At 37.8% G+C, this 21,074-nt stretch overlaps 1 protein-coding gene across 1 annotated transcript in view; it reads left to right on the top strand.

Annotated features, from left to right (window-relative positions):
- The window catches only part of ATP11C (ATPase phospholipid transporting 11C), a gene marked incomplete at its 3' end in the record, with an annotated part of 161,985 nt that overhangs the window by 125,006 nt on the left and 15,905 nt on the right, over positions 1–21,074 (top strand). The window contains exons 5-12 of the mRNA XM_021713842.1: positions 494–601; positions 4,874–5,002; positions 7,679–7,782; positions 10,520–10,570; positions 11,822–11,886; positions 12,216–12,297; positions 13,280–13,430; positions 14,021–14,218. Coding sequence (XP_021569517.1) covers positions 494–601; positions 4,874–5,002; positions 7,679–7,782; positions 10,520–10,570; positions 11,822–11,886; positions 12,216–12,297; positions 13,280–13,430; positions 14,021–14,218 — 888 coding nt within the window. The remainder of the gene's footprint in view (positions 1–493; positions 602–4,873; positions 5,003–7,678; positions 7,783–10,519; positions 10,571–11,821; positions 11,887–12,215; positions 12,298–13,279; positions 13,431–14,020; positions 14,219–21,074) is intronic.

The following is a 21,074-nucleotide window of genomic DNA, read 5'->3' as shown; positions in this document are numbered from 1 at the left end:
AACAAAATCATGAATTTCACAGCAACCTGGATGGAACTAGAGTCTATAATACTGAGTGACCTCGCACAGAAACAGAGATCCGAGTATCACATGTTCTCTTTCATATAATGGACCTTGAACATCCAGTGTAATACTATAAGAAAATGACTGACAGTAGTGGGAAACTATGGTGGCGGGGGAGGGAGATGGGATTAACGGTAGCAAATATCTGTCTGGGGACGAGGAAACACCTCTTATCAACAGGGTGCCTGAACGAAATGTATTTGTATACCTAACCCTTAACTGTACCCCACACTATCATAATAAAAAATATTGATAAATAAAATTAAAAAATAAAAAATAAAATGTACAGTGTTGTCTCTTTAGCATTTGGAGTTAAAATTAATACTGTAAATATAAATTTCTGCTGTTGACTTATGGGAGGTATAGAAATTTATTAACAACTTTAACTTTAATATCTCAGCTTGATTAATAGCTATTTTTATCTTTCTAGGGATATGAGGATTGGCTGAGACACAGAGCTGACAATGAAGTCAACAAAAGCACTGTTTACATTATTGAAAATGCAAAACGAGTGAGAAAAGAAAGTGAAAAAATCAGGGTATTTTTTTCTTAATCCATTTCTTTTTTTGTGGTAAAAATATACTATTTTAAAGTGTACAATTCAGTACCATTTAGTAAATTCACAATGCTGTACAACTATTAACTCTTAAGCTGGCACTCCACATTTCTCCCTCCTCCCACACCTCTGACAACTAACCTTGCTGTCTCTAAATTGATATATTTTGAATATTTCATATAAATGGAATTATACACTATGTGGCCTTTTGTCTTTGGCTTCTTTAACTCAAGATAGCGTTTTGGAGGTTCATCTGCATTATAGTATCAGCACTTCATTCCTTTTGATAGCTGAATAACATTCCATTTTGTCTGTCTATTCATCAGCTGATGGGCATTTAGATTGTTCCACCTTTTGGTTTTGATGAATATCGCATAGTTTCTGATATATCCGTTGTCTTTTTTGTTCTTGTTGTTCCTCTGTATGTAAACTTCCTTTTCCTTCAAGTTTTTGTTTTTACTTTTCAGCAATTTGACTGTTATGCCTAGATTTTTTTTCTTCATTGTACTTACCTTCCTTGAAGTTCTCTTGGATGTATTGTTTGTTGACTTTGATTAACTTTGGATAATTCTTAACCATTATCTCTTCAAATATTTTTTCTTCCTCATTGTCTTTCTCTTCTTCTGAGACTCTAATTACATTACTGATACTGATATTTTTGCACTTCTGGAATAATCTATTTTTTAAAAATACACTTATTTTCCCCCAATTTGTGGATAATTTTGGTTGATCTGTCTTCAGGTTTACTGATTATTTTATTTGCTGTATCCAGGCTGCTGATAGTCTTCTTTTCTGATACCACGTTTTCCATTTCTGACTTTGCCTTTTTCTTTCTTTTTTTGTAGTATTTATATCTCTGCCAACATTCCTTGTTCAATCTTGTATGTTGACTACGTTTTCCACAAAATACTTTCACATTTAACATCTTAATCATAGCTATTTTAAAGTCCTTCTTTTATAATTCCAAAATTTGAACATTTCTGGGTCTGGTTTTATTGACTCCTTTATAGATCAATGATGGCTCATTGTTTGTGTGCATCTTGTATTTTTTATTGAATTTTGGGAATTACAAGTTAAAAAATGGTGGAGACTAAGGTTAATAGTATACATGTTCTGAAGTGGACTCAGCCTCTTTTGTCAGGCAACTAATATTGGGACTTAAGTCAATCTAGTCAGGTATTTGGGTTCTATTGTAACTATTGATACTTTCATTGTGCCAGTCGATTTCTTTGTGCCAGTTGATTACCTTGAGTGGTAGAATGACATTACCTTGACCTTTGTGTGGGGCTTGGTGAGCCAGAGGGTTTTTGTTTGTGTTCTTGTTCAACCATCCACTTCCAGCACATCCTGTACTCCTGAGTCACAGAGGGTGCCTCTCCCTGTTCTCTTACTTCTCCCCCAGTGGTAGACTGCTATTTCTTGTTTGATATTCAGTGATAGATTCCTAGTGGGAACAGAGTGCTTTCTTGGTTCTCTTGTTCCAGTCTCAACATTAGGCAGATTCTTATGCACCTGAGCCTCAGGGTGAGATTTTTCTCAATATTCTCACTGCACCTTCCACGGCAACTGAACTTTTGCCTTGTATCAGTAGGTCCTTAGTATGTGTGGATTTCCTGTTCCATCCCCTACAACAGATTGCTTTCATTTCCATCTTTTCTCTAGCAGTAGTATATTTCCCTGATACTATGCCAGGGAAGGTTTCGTGCTTCTCTCCTAGATTCAGATGTGGCTTTTCCTTCGTATGAGAGAGATGTCCATGATTCTGGCATGTTTTGTGTCTGTCTCTTCATAGCAATCATTCATCACTTGCATGCCTGTACTGGTGAGGGGGAGTCCTTTTAGGTCTCCTGCCCTCATGCTTTCTAAATGAGCACCCAGTAGAAGCCTATGGAAAAGAGCTGATGAATGGTTATGGTCTCTGCTTGTCCCTCAGGCTTATAGAGATTCTAAACTGTCATGTTAGCTCATACCCAAAATTTAAGAATTGGTTAAAGATCTAATTGTTTTATTCTTACTCCCTTTTATGATGGCCATCTCTTCCTTTTGTGCCCTGTCTGTTGTGATACAGTTCACCTGTTCTGTCTTTCCTCAGAAGGACTTGTTACCATTTGAAATTCAGTTCACTTGGTTGCCTTGCAACCTCAGCTTTCTGATAGACTAAAAAAATATACTTTTTAGATTATCAATTTTTTCTAATATTTATGATGGAGATGACGATGTTCTCTTGTGGCTTTTAAAATGGTAAATGAAAGAGAACTCTCAAGTTGATTGTCTAACTGGATCACGTTATTTCCTTACTGTAAAAGTCTTATACCACTGCTTTTGGTGTGATGCCTAAATTCTTTAGCCTTGCCTGCCAAGCCCTTTGTGAACTGTCTCCTGCCCATCGCACCAGTCTCAACTTGTACTGCAGATGAAGGGACCTTCATATTTCATATCTGAGTGAATAGTAACTGTTGAAGAAAAACATACTCCCTTTGTGTATTTATCAGGGTTTGAGAGTCATTTTCCAACCTCTAATGAGTATTTCCTTCTTTTAAGATGTCCTAGGATTTTGTATGTTATCATTCTTTTGCATACTTAAACATCAGTTGTGGTTTTATGTAAACAACATAAGTGTTTGTGTAGGTGAGGAAGGAAAGAACCAACAAAATAAAATATTATTTACAAATTAGTTCAATTATTGATGCTGTTGATCTTGGCTACCAATTAAGATTGGCAAAGAAAATAAATTATTCCTGAGTAAGTCTTGAAATCCTCATCTTTATCCACCAAAGCATATTGTAAATAGAAGTCAGGTGTTCCATGTATTAGTTCAGCATTTCACAGCCAGTATGTCCAGGTCATTATGCCAGATACTGACTTCCTTCTAAAGTGAGTTGCCTTCTGCATCTAGCAGCCTCTTCTCTTTCCTGATGGTGGTATACAGAATTATTATTTAAAATTTTCAACATGTATTATGGTGTGAAAAATGTTGGGAAGCACTAGGCTGGAGGATTTCTTACATCCTTCCAAGAAAATGTTATGATTATTCCTAAATTGTGAGTAAAGTAGTTGCAGGGTATTAGTAATAATTATAATTAACACCTATCAAATGGCTAATATGTGTCAGGAGCTTTGCTTAATGCTTTACTTGTTTTGTATTTCATACTCAAATCAATCCTTTGAGGTAGCTGCAATCATTTATGACACTTACCCAAGGTCATATAGTTAAGTGGTAGAACTGGGACGTGAACTCAGGTTGAAAAGTCCAAGCTTTTAACTATTATGATTTACTCTCTACATTATTAAATTATTCATGATTTCTTTTCTCATGCTTTTTTCTTTACTTGAACTTTGGATACTTGCTGATAGGAAATTGTTTCTCTTTGGTATATTAATTGGTTCTCCTGATAACAGGTGAACTCTTGGAAAGTGACTTACAGGAAAAAATTCAAATATTATAGAAAAAAAATTAACTTCTCTAATTAACTGAGGTTTTCTGAGTGATGGAGAAGGAACTGGCACCCAGCCATCACAGTTGTTATCACATGGCAGGCAAAGTATACTGAAATGTGCATGGTACAGAGTGCAAGTGTGGCTGCTCAGTGTTCATGAAATGCTTAATTTACAACATTTACATTTTCTCCTTTCTTTTCTTTTCTGGTGGGATCTTCCTCTGTTGCCCAGGCTGGAGTGCAGTGGCATGTTCAAGGTTCACAGCAGCCTCAACCTCCTGGGCACAGGCAATCATTCCACCTCAGCCTTCCAAGTAGCTAGGTCTACAAGCTCACACCACCACACCTGGCTACTTTTTTTCATTGTTTTGTACAGACGAGGTCTTGCTATGTTGCCCAGGCTGGTCTTGAACTCCTGGGCTCAAGAAATTTGCTTGCCTTGGCCTCCCAAAATGTTGGGATTATAGGTGTTAGCCACTATACCCTGCCTACATTGTCTTGATTCATTCATGAAATGATAATGGTCATTGTCTTATCAAACATTTGTGCCAGAATTATCAGAAAGCAAGCAAGTGTTGGAATAATTTATTAAAGGTAAAAGTCAGCACTAAGGTAATATGAAAGCATCCTTGTGACCTTAAAGAGGATTCTGATGTTGTGTAATCACCTTTCACTTGGTGTAAAATGCTGAGATACTCTCAGAGCCCCAGAGTTAGAGATATCTCTTCCTAATGTTTTGGCTTTAGTGTGAGGTAAAATGAATACTTTGTTTGGAATTTAAAATATCTATTTATATTTATTTTTCTCTTCATTCTAGGTTGGTGATGTAGTAGAAGTACAGGCAGATGAAACCTTTCCCTGTGATCTTATTCTTCTATCATCCTGCACCAATGACGGAATGTGTTATGTCACTACAGCCAGTCTTGATGGGGAATCCAATTGCAAGGTAACAGGGGCTAACCTTGCCTAAACATTTTGATGTCAGGATAATTTATCATACAGTGTTTCCCACCACCCCCTAATCTTTTTTTTTTTTTTTTTTTGAGTTGGAATCTTGCTGTGTTGCCCATGCTGGAGTGCATTGGCACACTCACGGCTACCGCAGCCTCGACCTGCTGGGCTCAGGTGATCCTTCCGCCTCAGCCTTCCAAGTAGCTAGAACTACAGGCGCGCTCTACCTTGCCTGTCTTATTTTTTTTATTTATTGTAAGACGATGTCTCACCAAGTTGCCCAGGCTGGTCTCGCACCCCTGAGCTCAGGCAGTACTCTTGCTTTGGCCTCCCAAAGGACTGGGATTACAGGCTTGAGCCACCATGCCTGGCTATTTTTTCCTGTTCATCTAGGTTTTGTGTTTGAAGACAGCTTACACAATTGTCTTTTAACTTCTAAGAAAATTCTCATCTTTGGGGAAAAACAGTGGTGGGTGTAGAAAATCACACACCAGGCCAGGCTCGGTGGCTCAGCCTGTAAACCCGCGCTTTGGGAGGCCGAGGTGAGTGGATTGCCAGAGCCCACGGGTTCGAGACCCACCTGGGCAACTTGGCGAGACCTCATCTCTACAATAAATCAAAAAATTAGCTGGGTGTGGTACCGCATGCCTTTAGTTCCAGCTACTTGGAAGACTGAGGTGGAAGGATCGTCAGAGCCCAGCAGGTCGAGGCTGCGGTGGCCGGGAATGGCCACTGCACTCCAGTCTGTGATAGAGTGAGACTCCAACTCAAAAAAAAGAAAGAAAATCACACCCTAAATGAAAGCCACTACAATTTTTATAGCACTGCTTGAATTTAATATTGATACAATCCATTTACTATTTTATTTCTACTTTTTAAAATGAAAATAATCATAGGCTTAAACTATGTAATTATAAAAATAAGTTCATGTATGCTAATCTTAGTTTGATCTATTTTGATTCTAAAAGTAATGTATATTTTCTTTAAAAAGTTAATTCTTGAGAGAGAAGAAATCTAATATGGAGTAACTTGATTGTTTTTAAAAATAACTTAGGGTGTAGCTTAGCAAATGATTGCTTTATTACAACTAAGAAGAATTATAAGTGAGTTAAAGTGAATTTGATCAAAATGGGGGATCACTTTTAGTGATACGTTTTAGTTCTTGGTCATTGTCCAGAGCTCCACAGAGCATGAAGATGTATTCTATGTATGCTGCCTTTAAGGAGGGATACTAATGTAGCTTAACTCTGGGTATATCATTGGAGGGCTCTTCTGCTTGTTTACTGCATCTGGAGTTGAGGACCAGAACTCAGTATGAGAAAAATAAATTTCACTTATTAAATGACTAATTCTGTATTTCAAAAGCATGGTAATGACCTAGTAACATTTAAACTGTTCAAAAACTGGGCTGGGCATGGTGACTCACACCTCTAATCCTTGTACTTTTTGGAGGCCAAGGTGAGAGGATTATCTTAGCATAGGGTTTCAAGACAGTCTGGGCAACTTAGCAAGACCTCGTGTCTACAATAAATAAAAAAAAATTAGCCAGATGTGGTGGTACATGCCTGTAGTTCCAGCAACTTGGAAGGCTAAGGTAGAAGGACTACCTGAGTCCAGCAGGTCAAGGCTACCCATAGCCATGAGTGTACAACTGCATTCTAGCCTGGGTGACAGAGTGAGACTCTGACTCAAAAACTAAATAAATAAAAACAAACTGTTCAAAAACAGAGTTATGTTTTAGGCAATGTCAAGATAAAAATCGAGAAATCTAAAGATTTTCTAATAGTGAAAAAGTTGTTTCAAGGAAGAAAACATTCAGGTAGTTTTTTTCAATTAAGTTGATCTGATCTAATCAGCCAAAAATACAGAGGTTTTAAAAATCAGGAGACAGGTTTTTTTGTTTTGTTTTGTTATTTGTGTTTTCCAGGAGACAGTTTTAAATATAGCTCAGGCAATTCCATAATACTCCCCAAAGACCATGGCAACAGCTTTCCCTTGTGCATAAGTGGTGTGCTCTTTGAGTTTGCATTATCTCTTGTTTGATGATTTATAGATGGGTTCATTGGAGCCTGCCTTGAATTCTGGATGAATCAAGTGCATAGTGTACACTAGTAGAATATTCTGTCTGACTGACACAAGACACATCTTCTTCCTGCCTCCTCATACAAAATGTAACCATGTTGAAAATTTTCAAGATCATTCATTAAGCTATTTTTGTAATGTAACTACTAATGATTTTTTTTTTTTTTTGCTGTTGGCAAAATTTTAGCATTGTTGTCACCAAAAAGATTTTGTTCAATTAATTTGCATATATCTACATTGCCACACAATATTAAAAAAAAATACGTTTCAGTTCCGTGAATAGGAAATCTGTATTTAAATTTTTATAGGGTTTAAATTAATTATATGCATACTGCAAATGGAGTCTGTCAATGTCAAGAAGAGCTTTTAGTTTTTTCATTATATTTGAAATCCCCTTGCAGCAAGGTTATCTTTCTGATTATTTGTAATATATTGTAAGAATAATACCACAAAACTGAATTGGTGTGAAATGTACATCAATATTTGTTTATTTTGCCAAAGCCTCCTATTAAAACATACTGTGTTTCTGGAATCAGGTGGGTGTATGATTATGAAAAGAAACACTTCTTTCTTGCTTCCTTTCATCTAGACACATTATGCAGTACGTGATACCATTGCACTGTGTACAGCCGAATCCATTGATACCCTTCGAGCAGCAATTGAATGTGAACAGCCTCAACCTGACCTCTACAAGTAAGAATCACCTGGTTTCATTTTACTGCTGTCTGTTGGCTCTGCTTCTCTTTGCCACTAGTATTGCAAAGCAACACCCACAACTTACCAGCCTACTCTCATTTATGTTTTTATGAGCTGTTCCTTCCTTCTGGCAGGGAAGTGAATCAAATCAGCTTTGTTCACTACCAGCCTGAGATAAATCATTGTGGGCCCAAGCATCTTATGATTTTTCTTTTATTTTTCTTACTTGTAAACATGGCCGTCTATCAAATTTTTAAATTATGTTATCCCGTACAGCTGATCTATCTGACTGATGCAGTAAACAGAGTTAATTAAAACAAATATAAACCTTTTAAACATGCCATCTGACATTAAAGAGAAAAGAAATATCCTCTCCATGTAATTTTTAGGCATACTATCCCTTTCTTACAATTATCATTATGAACTAAGAATTGCATATAGGCTATTTCTTGTCCATAGTAAACAGTTAAGGGAGCAGTAAAATGGTGTAATTGCTTCTATTTTACTAATGAACTCTGGAGTAGATTTGCTGATTGGCGGTCATTGTAGGTTGTGAAGAATTTGGCATTTGATTTCAAAACTGGTTAGTTTGGTTGATGAGAGCATGGTGCTTATGAGGGTAGAGTAACAGGTTTTATTCCCTTGTGGGCTAATTAATTTTATTCTATTCTACCATTACAGAGGGCATCCATTACCCTTGCTGGCCATCTTATTAATGCATGCTGTTAGTCACAATGGGAGACCAAGTGGTTGGATGTGGTTTACGCTAACACCTAGTAGTGGCAAAACAAAGTTTTCATCCTTCTCAAGAACAATGTCCTCCCTCCTTCCCATCATTTTTTTCCCTTCCTCTTTAATATCCACCTTGATACTAGGAACTAGGGCCATAAGTATAACAGCTGTTCTTTGCCTTCAAGGGCTCACAGTGAGCATAGGAGGTAAAACAGTAAAGCTAAGCTTACATTACAGTGTGATACAGAGGTGAACGCAAGGTCTGTAGAATCACAGAAAAGAGGGTAAGAAATAGTGACTCAGAAAACCATATCTATATCCTTGCATATTTATAAGAAAACCCACACATTTTTCATTTACCTAAATAAGACTAGAATGTTAGGGAAAGATTATTCTTAATTTTCCTAGACTAGACTGAATCTATTGCTATGTGACTTCAGAATGGCTTGTATTTCCACCGCCCTAGTGAAAATCACTTCCATCATAATTGCCTGTGTAGCTGTCCTTCTTAGAGCAAGGAACATTTATTTTCTGTTTTGCTTATGAATGTATCTTCAGCACCTAGTACGGTACTGGCACAATCAAAATATGATAAATGAATGAGCAAACCTGCATGTTTTGTGTATATGGTAATATAAAACTTCTATTTGTCTAAGAAAATGTAATTTACTAATTAGAAAATACTCATAACACTCTTATAAAGGAGAAGCTAGATCTTTTTACTTCATTTTGCAGAAATACAGGTTACCTTGTGCCTAGCAATATTAAGTAATTGGGTTAAACTCAACATTGGGATCATCTGCAAGACACAGGCTGGGCATTTTTTTGTTTCTGAATTGGGGATCTCACTTTATTGACCAGTCTACAGTGTGGTGGTATGATCATGGCTCGCTGTAGCCTCAACCTCCTGGGTTCAGGCGATCCTTCTGTCTCAGCCTTCATGTAGCTGGGACTACAGGTGCTTGTCATCATGCCTGGCTAATTTTTGTGGGGTTTTTTTTAAGTAACGATGAAGTATTGCTATGTTGCCCAAGCTGGTCTGGAACTCCTGGGCTGAAGCAGTCCTTCTGCCTCCACCTTTCAAAGTGGAGGATTACAGGGATGAGCTACCACTCTCAGCCAGACTATCGTATTTTCAAGACGATAATTGTGTGTTCACTGTCTAAGACAAGTGCTATGGTTCTTTTTTTTTTTTTTTTTGAGTCAAAGTCTCACTCTGTTGCCCAGGCTGGAGTGCAGTGGCACGCTCATGGCCACCGCAGCCTCAACCTGCTGGGCTCAGGTGAACCTTCCGCCTCAGCCTTCCATGTAGCTTGAAATACAGGTGCGTGCCACCACACCTGGGTAATTTTTTTTATTATTTATTATAGAGACAGGGTCTTGCCATGTTGCCCAGGATGGTCTCAATCGAACCCATGGGCTTAGGCAAGCCTCTCGCCATCACCTCCCAAAGTGCTGGTATTACAGGTCTGAGCCACTGTACCTAGCTAATGCTATGGTTCTAAGAGATGTCCCCGGACCAGCAACATCAGCATTACCTGGGAACCTGAATCAGAAACTCAGGGATGGGACTCAGAAATCTGTGGTTTAATAAGCCCTCCAGTGATTCTGATGCAAGCTCAAGTGTAAGAACTACTGGACTAATGGTATTGAAACCTTTCTTTTTGTGAGTCTAAAATAGAAGCCATATTATGCATAAGGGTGTAAAGGAGAGAGATGGTTGTGTGTATGCATAGTGCCAAATAGAGCTTGAAAATCAATTTAGAATCTTTGTTTAAATTCTTATAATCCATAAGACTATTTTTAAAATTAGATGAAAATGTTATATAACTTAACTGTTCAGTATAACTTTCCCCCCAGAAGTACAATAGGCTTTTGTAGTTCATTCAGAGTTTTGTCTGTCTCTTTTGCATTATTTGTATTTCTATTCATTCTTATATTTGTGGCATATAGATTTCCCCTGGATGTAGACAATGCATTTGTAATTATGTCTTTTTTACAGATTTGTTGGGCGAATCAATATTTATAGTAATAGTCTAGAGGCTGTTGCCAGGTAAGTTTGTTATTTTAATCTGTCCTTTGGAGGGGTGTATATTTCTTTTAAGCCACTGAAATAGCCAAATACCATTCTTTATAGAAAGGGATATAAAGGTGAATAAGTAACTAACCTTGTGACTGGCAGGGTTCTGGTAGTAGGGTCTCTGTGTGTTGGGAGGAGGGAGTTGTTAGAAGGAATACTTAGGGTTTCAAAAAGAGCAGAGCCCCAGACACTTTGACTGATATTCCCAAACCTGTCCTAGCCACTGTATTTATTGTCCTTAATTGTGCAGTGACTGATAACATTGGAAATATACCTGGAGAACAGCGGTTTAAGGGTAATTGAGGAACTAGACAATGGATGAAATGGAAAAATTACCTGTATTTTAGTAAAATGAAAGTCTGATCCTTTATAATGAGGCAATTCTTACAAAAAGAAATGCTTTCTTTTCTCTTCTATCATCGAATTAATTACTTCAAGTTTTCCACTTGGCCTTTACAGCCACAATCAAAAATAAGTTAAAGGAACGCAGGATCCCCAGTGATCCTCCCAAAGTGGGTTTATTCTCGTTTTTTTGTTTTGTTTTGTTTTTTGTTTTAGTTGGAGTCTCACTCTGTCACCCAGACTGGAGTGTAGTGGCTGCTCCCGGCCACCGCAGCCTCGACCTGCTGGGCTCCAGTAATCCTTCCACCTCAGCCTTCCAAGTAGCTGGAACTATAGCCACGTGCTACCACGCCTGGCTAATTTTTGATTTATTGTAGAGATGAGGTCTCGCCAAGTTGCCCAGGCGGGTCTCGAACCCGCAGCTCAGGCAATCCACTCACCTCAGCCTCCCAAAGTGCTGAGATTACAGGCTGAGCCACCGAGCCCGGCGGGTTTATTGTCTACAAATATGTCAGTTTGTTTTTACCACCTTGATGTTTGCCTTTCTAGTCTTTTATCTATGAGTCTTTGTTTCTTTTTCTTGCTGTCTGCTGCTGTGTCCTTTTCTTGTCTTGCTATCTATGATTCATAATCCTTTTGTTCCCCGTGCATTTCTTTACCTCTGTTTGTTGCTGACTACTCCTGTACTGTGCTTCCATCTATACCATACCCTCAAGTAACTTCAGAGATCTTTCAACTTGTTCTGGGGAGTAAGCATATGATATAAGTAGACAGATGCATTCTGAACCCCTTGGAGGTAGATGTATGTCAGGGCAAAATCTGTCCCCAGATTTGATAATGCTATTGGGTTGTTTGGATAAGCTGTGTTCGTTTTTTATTTAGGTCTTTGGGACCTGAAAATCTCTTGCTGAAAGGAGCTACGCTAAAAAATACCAAGAAGATATATGGTGAACAATTTTCAAGACATACTTAAAATATGCTTTGTAAAGTCTATGAATAAATAGTACATGTTAAAAAGTAGCATGGGATATATAGCCATTTAATCTAAACCTATATTTAGATGTTGGGAATTTATAAGATGGTAAACTAAAATGAAATATGACAAATACTATTTAGAATTAAAATTATACTATAAATGATGTGTCAATTGAGTAGAAGAGAGCTTAGAATTCCAACTTTTATAGAATTAAAAATTATAGAGCCCACTGGGTAGGAGTTTGTTTGGTTGACAAGTTTACTTGTAACCTTGTTTTCATTATACTCTGTTATTCCCTAGGAGTTGCTGTTTACACTGGAATGGAAACCAAAATGGCTTTGAACTATCAAGGGAAATCTCAGAAACGTTCTGCTGTCGAAAAGTTAGTATGCACCACAATTTCTTTAGGCGTTATTGATTAAAATATTTACTTCCTCACTAATTCTAAATAACAACCATAACAAAAAGCAACATCAATTACAATAGCAACTACAATTTTTAAGCACTTGCTTATCTTCCAGAAACTGTGCTCAATGGTTTGTATATCAGATTTGGTTTAATCTTCTGAGCTGCTCTGTGAAGTAATTTGTGTTAACCTCTCCACTTTACAGATAAGGAAATCGTCTTGGAGATGGTATGAGACTTACCTAAGCTCACATAGCTATTAAAGGGCAGAGTTTACCTGAACTATAAATTAATTCCTTTCTTCTATTATAGTTATTGGTTTTGAGTCCTTTAATTGCTATGTACAAGTTTGTTCTGTAAAATAGATAATAGTCTCCTGGCACATATCAAAGCAGTACCCGATAGATCTTCTTCAAACCAGGCACCGCAGGCATGGACCTGTCCTTACCAGTAGTATGGATAGCCAGTATATCACTGGCACTTTCTCCATAGCTTTACTTTCATACTGAAGGAACCTACACTGAGCTTGAGGATTTTTCACATTGCTACTGAACCTCTACCCGAGACATTTAGGATTCAGGGAAATGGAGACAAGCTATATCTTCTATAAAGGTTGAGTAGGTAATGGGTGTGTGTGTGTGTGTGTGTGTGTGTGTGTGTGTGTGTGTGTGTGTGTGTGTCTGTCGTTTCACTTTACAGGGAAAGGTGTGTTAAGCTAGTCAGCCATTGCACTTCAGGGAGCATTTGTGATCGATAAAGAGTTCAGAGCTAGCTTTTCTGTTTTGCAGCTTGAGAGTGATGCTGCAACTGTGATAAATGAAGTTCATACATAAAGGCTTGTGTTGTGGTTGCACATCATACACAGGAGAAGCTTTAGATAACTGAACTGTTTAATTCATATCTGGTTAATGTCTTAAATAATTGGGTGGCTTTAAAATCCATACTGTCTTATTTTTCAGATCTATTAATGCCTTCCTGATTGTATATTTATTTATTTTACTGACCAAAGCTGCAGTGTGCACTACTTTAAAGTATGTTTGGCAAAGTACCCCATACAACGATGAACCTTGGTATAACCAAAAGACTCAGAAAGAGCGGGAGACTTTAAAGGTAATTTGTTTTCTGCTGAAAATGGGAACTCTGGGGTTTGTGACCAAGCTACCCTTTATGGAAATTCTGCTCAGAGAAATGATACCTGTTTTTTAGCTTCTGGATTTTAACTTGATTGTATGGTAGCCCTAAGCCATTAAATATTTCAGATGTTTTAGAGTTTTTTTCTCTTACTTTAGGCAGCTATGCTTGATTTTAGCTCTTTATTTAAGAGTTTGAAGCAATTTGGCAAGAAGCTTTGGTATTTTAATATAATGAGCTTGTGAGATGTCATGATAAGAGCATAATGGATGCCTACATAGAAACTTTGACATCAAATTCATTTCTAGAGGTGGAGGGGGCAGATAACTTAAGGAGGTAAAAAAGTATTAAGACAGAAAGTACATACACTGAAGAATAATGATAGAATTGAGAGTGATCTTAAATGTTTTTCTCATATATTCTGACAATTTTGACTTCAGTGATACAGTGTTAGGAAGTTTCTTCTTTATAGCAAGAAGAGTGCTTTCAGCATTGAAATAAAAAAGATGGAACTGTACATCTGATGGAACTGTGCATCTAATTAGCATGAACTGTCTCTTTTATTTTAGGTTTTGAAAATGTTCACCGACTTCCTATCATTTATGGTTCTCTTCAACTTTATCATTCCTGTCTCCATGTATGTCACAGTAGAAATGCAGAAATTCTTGGGCTCCTTTTTCATCTCATGGGATAAGGACTTTTATGATGAAGAAATTAATGAAGGAGCTTTGGTTAACACATCAGACCTTAATGAAGAACTTGGTCAGGTTAGAACATATTTTTACTTAAAATAAGTCAACTCAGTGAAAGCTTATATATATTTTTTGTAGTCTGCATTGCCAATATATGTGACCATGTCACATTTGGAAATGTGACTCAAAGAATATTATTTTCGGCAGGCAGGTAATAGAGGTAAACAGTATTGTCATAGCCATAGCACCCATCAGTTCTTTTGCTGTCATTTTTTAGAAGAATGCAATTTATATATTAAATTTAAATGTTACTAAAATTACTTTTGAAACTCACAATGTAATGTTAGATTGTGAGCTATTGCTTTGGAATAGGAAAACATGTCATCATCACCATCGACAACCATTTGTGGATAAAATGCAGAATAGTAAATATAGCTCTTGTATAAATGCATTTTGTTCCATAAACAAAATTGACCAGAGTTGTCCTATTGACATTTTCTTGGTATATTTGTGGTCAGATAGAATATAGACCTAGCAAGGAGAGTTGTTTATTCCAGTACAAGAATTTAAGTGAAGGGAAAATGTGAGGGCATGCACTCTTCAAAATGCTTTTTACTACATATACCAATGTAACCCAGACTGTGACTTCATTTCTAACCCAGGTGTGTTTATTTTCCAATTCAATGTAGTCTAGCTGTAATTCTTCAAGTGATTACTTCATAGGTACTTTTATTAGTAGTATTGAGAAAGTTTTTTCATTTGTCTGAATTTACTGGGTGTCATGTAATGATCTTCACAAGCTGGGGGAAATTTTGGCTTGCATTTGATTCTCATGACATTTAGAATGTCAAGTCTTTGGAAATGTCATTTCTGAGACTGGGAGATGTAAATGCAGTTAATGTAACTGCGTGGCTGGAACAGGGCCTCATGGTTGTTTTAAATGGTGCTGATTTACATCTACACCTCAAAATTCTTGCATTTAGCCCTCTCACCGCCCCTGCTCTTTATTTCTGTTCTTAACGCAGCCTTTGCCTAAACCAAAGTACTTTCTTGACAACTTCAGTTGAAAGGGTAAAAACTGCAGTTGAAAGGGTAAAAAGGCTCTCCAGATGCTATTTTGTTTAGAACTGACTTCAGGACACCATATCTCAGACCCTGAAGTCTGTGTCCCACATAGATACTGAGGTACTAAAAATAGGGGGAGGCCGGGCTCTGTGGCTCAGTCTGTAATCCCAGCACTTGGGAGGCCAAGGCGAGTGGATTGCCTGAACCTGCAAGTTCAAGACCCACCCAGGCAACGTGATGAGACCGCGTCTCTACAATAAATCAAAAAGTAGCTGGGCATGGTAGCGTACACCTATAGTTCCGGCTACTTGGAAGGCTGAGGTGGAAGGATCGCTGGAGCCCAGCCAGTCGAGGCTGCGGTGGCTGGGAGTGTGCCACTGCACTCCAATCTGGGTGACAGAGTGAAACTCCAACTCAAAAAAAAAAAAAAAAAATAGGGGAAAAAAATGAATGGACAGATGTCTTTTCCTTTAGCTGTTTTTCCCAGAAGAGTCTTTTGTTGGTGGCATGAGCTGTGACAAGTAACCCCTACTTTTTTAAGCCAGACATTTTCATCCAGGTTCCAAGCTCTCTAAGTAGAACTACTGTAGTCCTAATAAAAGATTTCAGTTTAGCCAGGCTCGGTGGCTCAGCCTGTAATCCCGCGCCATTGGGAGGCTGAGGTGAGTGGATTGCCTGAGCCTGCGGGTTCGAGACCCGCCTGAGCAGCGAGACCTCATCTCTACAATAAATCAAAAAATCAGCCGGGCGTGGTAGTGCATGCCTGTAATTCCGGCTACTTGGAAGGCTGAGGCGGAAGGATCGCCGGAGCCCAGCAGGCGAGGCTGTGGTGGCCGGGAGCAGCCACTGCACTCCAGTCTGGGCGACCGAGTGAGACTCCAACTCAAAAAAAAAAAAAAAAGATTTCAGTTTGCAGAGATTCTGCATGAAATATTTTTCTGAGTAGACAAGCCACCTCTGGTGAACCTTTCCCTGACAGCTGATTTAGTGATTCACTCTGGCTGCTGAGTAATATGCCTGTTCTAGATTCAGTGCCTGGCTGTATGGGCCAACCTACCCAAGGATGAGCATGGCTAGCCTGGGACTGATCTCAACTACTCCTACAAATAGAATAGACATCATTCCAAATGTGACACTTAATGCTTACGAGAAACAGGAAACCCAGACTGGGTTCCACATGATGAGATTCTTATCTTTCTTCCAGATTTCCACCTCAGCAGATTCCATGTTAGCTATGGGAATGCAGTCCTCTTATCATCTGGACTGTATTAACACTGCAGAAAGTAAAATAGAGCTTTGGGTAATGATCTGGTAAATTTAATCAGTAAAAAGAAGCCACAGTCTTCCTTTTAACCACCATTCCCTCCCACCCTCCCAACCCTGCATTTCTAGGTGTGATTGTCATTTAGCCAAATCACTACCTTAATAACTGTTCACCACTTCAATTAATACAATGTAGAAAGAACTTGGCATCATTATCAGCTTGCATAGATAAGAACTACCTGAATGAAAATGCAAAAAAATCTTGACATAGTTTCTTAGCTATTTTAGTATTCAGTGGACCAGTACAAACAAAATAAAGTGTAACCAGTTTCTCTTTGATGAGTCATAATTCAAGAGCTATTGAGCTTTTTATGTTCCAAAAGGTAATGTCAGTTAATTCCCATCAATGCCACTGCAAGCATTTGCTTAACCTCTTTTAAAGTGACCCACACTGGTATTAAAAAAAAGAAAATTATGTTTAAAGTAGTGTTTGACATCAGAAACAAAAAATAGATTGCTCAGCTCAGATGGTAAATAATGGGGTCTTCTATGATCAGACATCAATCTTTTAGACAACCAAATGGTTTGAATTCATGTTGAAAAAACTGTGGGGCTAGCCACACATGATATGTAGATAGATATGAAGGAGAACTTCATATCCCATTCCCAGTCTTGCCACTATGCCTAATGGTGTAACTTTATAGTCTAAGTTTATACTCTGACTCCAATAATTCAACTCAGTGGCTGTTTATTCAGCTCCTACTGTGTACCTGCAATGTGTTCTAGTTACCAAGGTTACTATTATGATGTAAATCAAAAAACCTTCAATTGTTTACCATATAGTTGGGAAAATACACACATCAGACCTAACTATAACACTGCGATCATAAACAGAAGAATTAGGGAATGTGGGACATGCAAAAAGTTTAGTACTGTTTGATTCTGGTCAAATCAACAACAATGACATCAACATCTATATAGCACCTTATAGTTTACAGAAAAAATTTTTTGTCTTTTTTTTTTTTTTTTTTCATTAATCAGTATTTTTTTATTGTGGTTTTGTGGGGTACAGTTAAGGTCTTTTTAAAGTCACTTGACTTTTTTTTTTCATTAATCAGTATTTTTTATTATGGTTTTGGGGGGTACAGTTAAGGGTTAGGTGTACAATTACGTTTCATTCAGGCACCCTGTTGATAAGAGGTGTTTCTCCATCCCCCGACAGATATTTGCTACTGTTAATCCCATCCCCCTCCCCCCCATAGTTTCCCAGTACCGTCAGTCTTTTTCTTATAGTATTGCACTGGATGTTCAAGGTCCATTATATGAGTGAGAACATGTGATATTCGGATCTTAGTTTACAGAAAATATTATTGCACTTTATTTTTTAGTCTTTACATTCTTATGTAGCAGGTATTGTTATTTAAGAGTAATTTTTTTATCAATATTTTTTATTATGATGTTGTGGGGTACAGTTAAGGGTTAGGTATACAATTACGTTTCATTCAGGCACCCTGTTGATAAGAGGTGTTTCCTCGTCCCCAGACAGATATTTGCTACTGTTAATCCCATCTCCCTCCCAAGAGTAATATTTAAAGTTCATAGAGATGAAGAAATTTTCCCCAGGTCACAAAATTAGTAGTTGGTAAAGCCAAGACAGAGTCCAAGTATTCCATTAGGTTGAATCATATGAAAATTTTTCACTTACAAAATAGACAATTTCACATGTTCAACATATGCTTCAAAGCTGTTTCTACCCTATTGCACTGTCTCACCAAGACAAAAGGAAAAAAAGTGTTTTTTCTTTCACTATTCTCACATAGCCATTCAATACAACATTTCTGACACAAGATATGTTGTTTTTTTCCTTCCACACACTAAGCAAGCAATCTTTAGCAGATTCCAGCTGGGTGTCCTCTAATTCAATTCAGTTTTGATGCTACCTACCCAGAGATAGTGTCAGATCTCACAGTTTGAGGGCTCAGTCCTACAAGATTTCTCCCCACCTCAGATGCCAGTTGTGAGCACAGGTTGTAACCTGTGCTTCTGACTGGCTTTAAATTGGAGTTCCCATGACCCCTTCCTTGGATTCAGTTAATTTACTAGAGTTGCACATAGAACTCAGGGAAACACTCTCACATTTACTGGTTTATTATAAAAGGATATGAGAAAGGATACAGATGATCAGCTAGATGAAAGACATAAATAGGACAAGCTACGTGGGAAGGGGTGCAGATATTCCATCCCCTTTTCAGTTATGTTATATTTCAAAAACTTCTACATGTTTAACTGTCTAGAAGCTTTCTGAAGCCAGTTTTTTTTTTCTTTTTCTTTTAAATAGAAGCTTTATTATTTCAGCTCTTCTCCATAACCGCCCCCTAGATCGGCTGGGCTGATAGTCCCAATCTTCTAATCATGCCTTGTTCTTTCTGTGACCAGCCCCCATCCTGAAGCAACCTAAGAGCTGTCAGCCACCAGTCAACTTATTAGCATACAAAAAACACTCTTCTCACTCCAAAGATACTAAGGGTTTTAGGAGCTTTATGTCAGTAAATGGGGAGGAAGATCAAATGCATATTTTTATAAGATCACTCTTACTAGCCGGGCTCGGTGTCTCAGCCTGTAATCCCACGCTTTGGGAGGCTGAGGTGAATGGATTGCCTGGGCCTGCGGTTTCGAGACCCACCTGGGCAACTTGGCGAGACCTCATCTCTACAATAAATCAAAAAATCAGCCAGGCGTGGTAGCGCATGCCTGTAATTCCGGCTACTCCGAAGGCTGAGGTGGAAGGATTGCGGGAGCCCAGCAGGTCGAGGCTGCAGTGACCGGGAGCGGCCAATGCACTCCAGTCTGGCGACAGAGTGAGACTCCAACTCAAAAAAAAAAAAAAAAAGATCACACTTACTTTAGGCTTTCCATCCATAAAATGATAAATTCGAGCTTGCTGATACAGAGGAGCCTTTTCAAGCAAGCTCAAAGAGGAAAAGGCTGCCTGAGAGTCAGAGTCAAACAGGAGTGTCTCCCTTTCTCCTCCTCTCCTAAATATGAAAATACTTTTTAGTATGAATCACAGGGCAGTGGTTCTTTAAGTATGATTCTAGGACCAGCAGCATCAACATCACCTGGGAACTTAGAAGTGGAAATTATCTGACCCCACCTCTGACCTACTAAATCAGAAATTCTGGAAATAGAGCCCAGTGATCTGAGTTTTAACAAACCCTCTTAGTGCATGTGATGCATGCTACAGTTTGATAATTACTGCATTCAGGTATGATTTGTTGGCCTATACCTGTGAGATTCAATGTATGCAGATCCATACTGCCCAAACTGTTATATAGACAAATAAATTATACTCTATATTTTAAGGCTACCGCCTTTCACACTAATAAAAGAGATTCTGAATGGGTAAATGTTCATCCAAGTACAGGAAGAAAAACAACTCAGGACAACCTTCCGGGGGAAATGAAGGTTAATTATTTTGATCAGAAAAAAAAGCCCCAAAGAATTTCATTTTAACTGGAAAAATCAAAATGATGCATGGATTATACCACTTGGATTAATTTAAAGAGAGAATTCAAACTTGGCTGGCTATCAGGAAAAAAAGGAAGATTGGAATGCTATATTTGTGCCAGTGCTGCTACCATGAAAAGCTTTGAAAAATAATTAGAAAGCAACTATTGCTGGAGTTCATCTCTTTCTCCCTTACATAATAAAAACCTTAATCTTGTGCTTATGCTTATTCCTGTCAACCTATAATTTTAACTATTAAAACATAAATTGCCAAAAAGGAGAATAAAATTGTGGGTTTCCAAAAGCCAGATGTTATAAATAGAAGAGATAAAAACTGAGATAAAATAGAAATGCTCAAAATGGTTTGTTTTAATGGAAAGTTTATTTCATAGCTTATTTTTTCCTTTTTTCCCATTATTTATGAAAATATATTTGTATTATACTTTAACCTATCATTATGAATTCTTTTTTTTTTTTTTTTTTTTTGAGTTGGAGTCTTACTCTGTCGCCCAGACTGGAGTTCAGTGACCACTCCCAGCCACCGCAGCCTCGACCTGCTGGGCTCTGACGATCCTTCCGCTCAGCCTTCCAAGTAGCTGAAACTACAGGCGCGTGCTACCACACCCAGCTAATTTTTTGATTTATTGTAGAGATGAGGTCTTGCCAAGTTGCCCAGGCGGGTCTCGACCCTGCGGGTCAGACAATTCACTCACCTCAGCCTCTCAAAGCATGGGATTGCAGGCTGAGCCACCAAGCCCGTCTATGAATTCTTTTTTCTAAATTTGCAAATAGTTTTGAGGCATACTTAAAAATATGCATAGAATATGGATAGAAATTTCAGTATGTTTTTGATCATTATTGATCTATTGTATCTCCTAGTAAGGAACGGCTAACATTATTATTTCCTCTGACCATCTGTATTCTATCATTCTTATGTACATTATATGATGTAAGACAATTTACTTCAATCTAGTATTTTGTAGAAAATTTTATTTTTCAAGAGGAAAAGAACATCCATTTTTGTTTTATTTTGTTGCATTCCAGTTAATTTAAGTTTCTATTAAATATATATATATATATATATATATATATATTT

Source organism: Carlito syrichta, unplaced genomic scaffold (genome assembly GCF_000164805.1).
Source record: "Carlito syrichta isolate Samal-C Ts95f unplaced genomic scaffold, Tarsius_syrichta-2.0.1 Scaffold304768, whole genome shotgun sequence".
In the NCBI taxonomy this organism is placed as follows: Eukaryota; Metazoa; Chordata; class Mammalia; order Primates; family Tarsiidae; genus Carlito; species Carlito syrichta.
This window is presented reverse-complemented; position numbering and strand designations above follow the sequence as displayed.